Source organism: Cynoglossus semilaevis, chromosome 6, assembly GCF_000523025.1.
Source record: "Cynoglossus semilaevis isolate Cse_v1.0 chromosome 6, Cse_v1.0, whole genome shotgun sequence".
Taxonomy (NCBI): domain Eukaryota; kingdom Metazoa; phylum Chordata; class Actinopteri; order Pleuronectiformes; family Cynoglossidae; genus Cynoglossus; species Cynoglossus semilaevis.
Genome location: NC_024312.1, coordinates 14974998 through 14982838, shown reverse-complemented (window position 1 = coordinate 14982838; position 7841 = coordinate 14974998). Strand labels below are relative to the sequence as shown.

At 42.3% G+C, this 7841-nt stretch overlaps 1 protein-coding gene across 1 annotated transcript in view; it reads left to right on the top strand.

Moving 5' to 3' along the window:
- The first annotated feature begins 4859 nt into the window (after positions 1-4859).
- The window catches only part of abtb2b (ankyrin repeat and BTB (POZ) domain containing 2b), a 39016-nt gene continuing 36034 nt past the window's right edge, over positions 4860-7841 (top strand). The window contains exon 1 of the mRNA XM_008312323.3: positions 4860-6489. Within this exon, the coding sequence (XP_008310545.1) occupies positions 5598-6489 (892 nt within the window). The 5' untranslated portion in view covers positions 4860-5597. The remainder of the gene's footprint in view (positions 6490-7841) is intronic.

Below are 7841 nucleotides of genomic sequence, written 5' to 3'. Positions count from 1 at the left end.
TGTGTGTGTGTGCACGATTTTGTGTGTGTGGGGGGAGTGTGTGTGTGTGTGTGTGTGTGTGTGTGTGTGCTGTGGGGGGGGTGACGCTTTTGTGTGTTTTGTGTGCAGGAAGCACCTTTTTCTAACACGGGGATGTGAAGACAACCTAAGATCTTTTTCTAACCAGCTTTTATGAGGATCGATTCAAATACAGTGGTGGGTGAGGTTTAATTAGAGGAACTCTGGCTGTGGCAGCATTTCTTAACACATAAACTATAGGGGTGCAATCATACACACAATTCACGGTTCGGTCCGGTTCAATACTTAAGTGTCATGGTTTGATATATTTTGGATACAAAGAAGTAAACTTTCCATGCCTTTTTTGTAAAGTTTTGAATTTAAATTAAATGTATCTGTTGCAGCTATACCTGCCTCCTGTTCTGCTGTGCGTACGTAAAGTTAGAATATTAATAATAAAATAAATTAATCTGATAAATTATCCATTTTCTGTGGTGCATTTTACGCAGCAGAGTTTATATTTAAAATAAATAGTTCACTAAATAAACAAAAACTATCTTATTCAGTAATATAAATAGAGATGTCAAAACACCACCTTAGAGATTCTTTAAGGTATCATGGCAAGCCACCTTAAAAAACACAGCTTAGTGGATCTGCGCTCGACAATGCACTCTAAGGAGGAGTAGTCGAGTGCAGATCTACTCAGCTTTCAGCCCAAGGTGCAGCGTTCAAAGTTGATCAAATAAATATATAATTGCATATTGTTCAATTCTTAGTGCATACCGAACCGAGACCACTGTACTGAACCGAGTGGTTCAATACAGATACATGTATTGTTGCACCCCTAATAAACTACTACCTGTTGAATATCATTACTGCACTGTTTTCCAACCATTTTTGAGCCACAGCACATATTTTACATTTGAAAAATCCCAGAGCACAACGCCAAAAAAAATGTCAGAAAACGTATGTAATGAAATATAAAGAACTTCTAGTTTTGATCAACTCACAATTTACTTATTCAGTATAAATCCAAGGTCTGTTTAGTTGTGCAAAACACTGCTATACTCACAGGAATTGAAGAACGACCCACTTGAAGTTTTTATAGCTGCCACCTAATGGACTAGTTTAATTCTACACAGTCCAGTACTGGTGAGAGGCCAGGGAATTCCCATTGGAATAACCAATTTCTTTTAATCAGAGACTCAGAGTTGATCACCTTTAGCTCTCTACGTGGCCCACCAGGACCAACCCAAACATCTGCTCCTCAGTTTTCTTCTTTTTGTCTCACTCTGACTTCATAATCCAGGGTTAAAACAAACTGAATTTTCTTCTTTCTTCTGCTGTTTTGTAAAACAGAAGTGCACCCAAAAGAAGCTGTTGCTAATAATTTGGTGGTCAACACAAATTTGTTCTGCTGCTTTTGTGGGGTTTTGTTTAATTTATTTTAAAATGGGTTTTAATTTGCTGTATCTGTTCTAACGTGTTTTGTACGTCATTTACACTTAACACAATAGAGAAGGAGAGAGATTAAACTTCTACTGCTGACTGGAACACTTAACTGTGACAGAAGGTTCGCAGTGGAATGTTCTTGTGACTCGGTTTTCATCCCATGCCTTTGTTCACCGTCAGATTCAAATGTGGTTTTGAGGTAAAAACACGGAGGAAAGGGTTAAACTTGTATTGGACACTATGTGGTTGTTTCACAACTGTGTGCCTTTATCAGGGGTTGGGCTGCAGGCAGTTTTTTTCTCTAATAACTAATGACAGTAGGATGAAAATAAATTATTTATCAACAGTTTGTATTGTCACTGTACTTCAGATACACTGTAACGGGGGATGTGTGGTTATCTTCAATGGATTCCAGACGTGTCTGTCTTTGTCATGCTGTTAAAACGCAGAGGGTGTGGTTGTTGTGAGCCATTTGTCCTCAGTGGTGAAGTAGGGTTGGTTTAATGACTACTAAAAGAACAGAAGGTGTGACGGAGCCTCAGTGGCAGCTGCTGTTTAGTGAGAAATCCTCTTGTTTCTGGTTCTTTCATCGTGGCTGTGGGGGCTCACGGTTGGACAGATGTAGGTGGAGACCAGCCAGTAATCTTGGATTTACTGCACAGTTTTTAATAACGCCCTCTAACACTCGCTTATTGCCTTTGCGGGACTTGGAGTTGGAGTGAATAATAATAATATAAATAAATATATACATATATATATGTATCTATATATATGAAACACAAAAATGAAAAATGGAATAGTGCATTCCAACGTAATTTCTGGGAAATTGTTTTGTAGACAAATGGTTTTATGAATGTATTGTAATTTTATTTTCATCTGTTGTTTTTTTTTGCAAATAAAGTTTTCTGCTTACAGCCAAGTGGTTTTACACCAGTCACTGCATGAATACATTCAAGATGCTATACCAGGGTTTTGCAGCTTGGTCAAGCCTCAACAATGATTTTCTAAATCTAAATATTTTCTTAAACTACAAACAGTTACTTAATCTTAATAGAAGCTGCTTTATAGTTCTTTTTTTGTCTTTGAACATTTCCCCCTGATATAACCACAAGGTGGTGCTGTACCCTTATAGTGGTGAAATGCAAAAGCAGAGCATGGGTTGGTTTGTACGACGGAGAAGAATAAATGCAGATCAGGCTTAGGGATCGACTGGTTCATGTTTACACGAAAACGTAAATTTGATTAATGAGTATCCTAAACACTCCGGTGGTTCAAGGGTCATTCACACGGATGCAGTTTAAATGACTAACATGCAAACAAACAACCACAAACGAATACAAATGCAGCACAGCTTTAACATGTTCTTAATGGATTTGTGATCATTCAAAACCCCTTACACAAAAACGTTGGTAACCTTGTCCAGATTTCCTTATCCTCTGAGGTCACTGACTGTTCCAAAGTGTTTTAGAAGTGACACACCTTCAGTCAGCCGTTATGAAAATAATAATAAAAAGAATTGTCTCCTTCTTTGTTTGTATTTCTGTCTTTTCCTCCTATAGCCAATCGACAACACATGGTTATGGGTAAAAACCATGTTCTTGTCAGAGGTAATACCATGAAACCCTGCTGCTGCTCATCACTATCCTTTTTTCTAATAAAATAATATCATGTTTTTGTTTTTTGGGGTTTTTTTTTTCATTTATGGCAGAGAAAAAAGCAGAAAATATCTCGAGAGTGAAACTTTAAACAGAACTGACTTGTTTGCAAAAAGCATTTAATTATTTCCAGATTATTGTATCATAAAATGTTGATCCCCCACATTGTCCTTCTTGACTGGGAGGTGTGTATGTGTGTGTGTGTGGGGGGGAGGGGACTAGCCCATGAGGAAATCTTTGTCTACACCGCAGCTACATGAGGTTTAGATGAGGCAACGCTGTGTTCTCCCCTACAGCCTGGGAGTGTGACATCATCGACCAAAACCAAGCAGTACAAGGTAGTGTTAGTTACTGTACTGAAAACCCCACTCACTTCCCCAGACTGTGTGATTCACATGCTGTGATGTGTGACATACACACATGTTGTAGGGTCATGCGTTCCACCTTTGGGTCATCATACATGGTTTGGAATTTCCTGCGACTGACAGCTTTCAGTTCACAGGGAAAAACGCAGGAACGTCAACCTATCACTCATCAGTGCAGGATTGATGTCCTGTCATCATCCTATTATGTTGTACACACACTCCTTTGTCTATGTACATATATAGAATAATAAGGTAGGCACACACCTCTTCAACAAGTCTGGTTTATGTTTGCATGCTGATGCATGTGTTTCACCACCTTAACAAACCTGTCTGCATGCTGATGTGAGAAGTTGACCGCACTTTATTTTTTTATTTGCCAGTTTCCTACAACATAATGCCACAGAATTAGAGAAAAAAGACATTTTATCTACTTTTTTCCACACTACTATACCACTCCACTTCAGTCTTCAGAACGATCCCATCTAAGCTCTAAAAGGCACATTCAGTGAAAACTCAAAATCCTTGCTAAATCTGAGCAAACATTGTTCTGCCTTTCACTCCACTGTCAAAATCTATACAGATTCAAGTTCTCATACAGGCTGGAGGTGAGAGATTAACTAATGTGCCAACACAAAGCTAAGAGTAGAGTAGAGTAGGGCTTTATTCATCCCCCTTGGGGGAAACATACTAAAGCGCCCCTGAGTCAACGGAGGAGACGGCATGATACGAACGTAACTACTCAGAAGAACTCCTAAATATCATTTGAATATAGTCTTTGTTACTATGTTGAATCTCAAACAAGGAAAGCGTACAATAAAGTAAAGTATTACGGCAGGCAAGAATCAAAAAGGAGATAGAGCACAAGTGAGAACGTGGAGAAGGAAAAATGCTCATTCGTAATGATCTACTCAGTGTAGTTTGTTTTCTTTATAATCATTATAATAATATGACAAGAATAGTCCGACTCAGACCACTGAGGTTACTGTTATTCTGAGGTCCGTTATCAAAATGAAAGGAGGGATTCACACTGTTCTGATCTTATCAAATCAATGCAAATGACATCAGTGAAATTGGCCTCGTCTTTATTTAAGGTAGTTGTCTGGGGCATTGAAAGATAAGAGCAAATTAGAAAAGTTTAGTTTTTTCTGTAACTGTAATAAATAATCAGTGTGCAACAAAGTAATCCACATTGATTAACAACAAGATACATTCAGTACATCAAATGTTTAATTTTTTATTATCATGTTTGCGGAAGTACGACAATGTATTTACTACAAAGATAGAAATGTATTGTTTGATTAAAATACAATTAAATAATGTTTGTTTTTCAAATGAGCTGGGACAGACACTGTCCATACAATTAAGTGACTGTTAGTTGGGTTTTTTTTTTAACCCAACTAACAGTCGGGCCCCAGGCCCGTGCTCGCCTCAATTCACCACTGATTATGTCTCCACCTTCCTGTGAGTCTGTACGCTGGGAAGAAAAACAGGATAATTGGTTGGATGCACTTTTGGGACTAAACTAAATCACTTTTTTCTCTTTTTAACGTTGGAAAGTTTTCGCTCAGGTTCTGGTTGGTTGTGAAAAACGCCTCTCCTTTCTCATTGGTCCTTTAGTCCTGACAGTCAGCAGTGGTCCCTCCCCCACACATCTGAAGCTGAAAGCTCTCTGATGAGAGCCGTTCCTCCAGAGTCCTCAGCACGCACCGGAGTTGGAGGAACAATTAAGTAAATGCGGACTTTTTTTGGACTTCATTCGATTTAAAGATTTTTGAAAACGCAAAAATTTGGAGTCGCTGAACTAACTATTTACCAAATAACGGACCTGGTGACGTTTGTAAAGAGAGAGGGAATAGAGAGCGCTGCAGGACTCAGGAGAAAAGTTTAAATCCCTGTCCTGTCAGGGGGAAAGGTGAGACGGATGGAGCTTAATTTTCCTGCCGCCTCTGTTTCTAAACAACAAATGGTTTAAAGTTCTTGGTGCAGTTGTTACTTCAGAAACTCTTTGAAGCAGCATGTCAGACAAGTGCTGTGCGGCGTAACCAGTTGGTCCAGCTCTTCGGAAGTTTCTGTTTGATTGACTTCCAGGTAAACACCTCGGTCTTTGCGACTCCGCTCTCCCACGACAATGGCTGGTCTGAGCAATGTCCACATGAAAACGCTGGAGGACCTGACGCTGGACTCGGGCTACGGGGCAGGGGACTCTTGCAAGTCCCTCAGCCTGTCCTCTTCCAAGTCCAACTCCCAGGCATTTATGTCGGCCACCCACAGGGGCAACTGGTGGTACTACTCTGGTTCCATGAACAGCAGAAACAACAGCTGGGACACGGTCAACACTGTCCTACCCGAGGACCCCGAGGACATCTTCTCCAAGTGTCCCCGCTTACCTGAGTTGGAGGAGTTCCCCTGGACAGAGGAGGAGGTGGCCAAGATACTGCGCAAAGTTTCCGAGAGAAGATGCATGAGAGCGGGTCCAACACCTGTGTTCTCCCCGGAGGCCGTGAAGCGGCTGTCCTTTCTGCTGCGCCGGGCTCTGATCCACATCTCCAGAGAGGCGCAGCGGCTCAGCGTCATGCACTGTCGCTGCACACGCTTCGAGGTGCAGAGCGCCATGAGGCTGGTGCTCAGCTGGGCACTGGCTGACCACTGCGTCTCTGCAACGGTCAAAGCGATCTCCATGTACAGCATGAGCGCAGGTGAAGTGCTGAGGAAGGGCAAGTCCGCCCGGTGCGGGCTCTCCTTCTCAGTGGGACGGTTCTTCCGCTGGATGGTGGACACCCGTATTTCGGTGCGCATCCACGAGTACGCGGCTATATGTCTGACTGCGTGCATGGAGGCTCTGGTGGAGGAGATCGGAGCTCGGGTCCTGACAGCCGAGAGGGGTCACTCTGCGCCCGATTCGGGTTCAGGTTGCGTCCAAGTCAGCGCAGAGACCCTGGAGATGGTGGTGAACAATGACGCAGAACTGTGGGGGGTCCTGCAGCACTATGAGCACCTGATCTGCGGGAAGAACGCCAATGGTAAATATAAAGTTCATTTTTACCCTCAACTCTTTAATTGATGATGTGATGTTAAGTCACAATGATCCAGTGTCTGTGTTGTGTACGTCATAATGTGGCCCACACTTTTTGGTGTGGCTGAATGGCCTCCATCCTTTCCATAACTGTAGTTTAAACAAACTTCTCTTCTTACTGCTAACTCTAACCAAAGGTTCACCATGCGACTTTTTGGCCTCGTGAGAACTGCACAGAAACACACACACGCTGCTTTCAGAGTGCTGGTCAGAACTTTCCACTTCCTCACAGACCACGTGTATCTGAGGTGTGGCCCACTGTTGGATACAACTGCAGCGTTCTATGCATTAACTTTTGATTGATTCCTTGCTGATGTGAAGTGTCATAATAGGAAAATAAGAGTTCAGCTGCATTTGATTGGAACAAAGGAAGCATTTTCTCCTCTGACCAGGGTCGTGTTTGGAGAAACCACTGCTGCCAAATTTAATTTTAACCACTTGACTCGCGTCAGTTTCACGATTGAGTCCTCACATGTCACTTGCTCCGCTGCAGTGTTTTGAGGCGACAGACACACACACACACAACCCAGTCAGGAAGCTTGTCTGTTGACACAGCCTCATGTTTACGCTGACTTCACCACTGGTAACCCTGCTGTGTTTGGCTGCCCTCCATCAAAGGTCCATCCTCGTCGTCATCTTCTCCTAGCTTTTCCAGGATGCTCAGTGCTCTCTAACATGGCAGTTTTGGCACATTCACTGAATCATGAGCTTGTGTCGGAACAATGTTGCCAGCCTTCGTTTGTGGCCCACTACCAGCTCCCTGTAGCAGAGGCTTTCATTCTAGCACAATAGGCCTTTGTTGTGCGATCCTGCTGCTTACCCCAATGGAGAATGAGTGAATGGAAGGGGGGGGGGGCACTATTGCAGGCTGCAATTAAAAGATGTACTATTGATCTAAGTTAAGATATTGCCATGGCCCAGCTCATTTTTTCATGCAAACACTGCCAATATGTGGAGAACAGGACAGGGCCTGAGGTCAGGCTGCACTTGTACTCCCTTATTCGTTCTCACTTGTCATATTCTGCATAGCAACCCTCAGTGTCATCACATTTTAAACATAGAAGTGCTGAAAAGGGTGCAGTGCACTGGACATCTGTTATACCACTGTATATGTTTGGGTTGGAGATACTTCCTCACCAAATAAGTTAAAGAGCAGCTTTTGTCCCAGTATTTAACCAGATGTCCTTTGGTTAAGTTAAAGGGCCTATTTTTGTCAGTTCAGTCACTGGCTTTTGTTTGTTTGTGTGTGTGTGTGTGTGTAGGCATAAGCATGAATGAACTTGTGTATGTGTAATAACA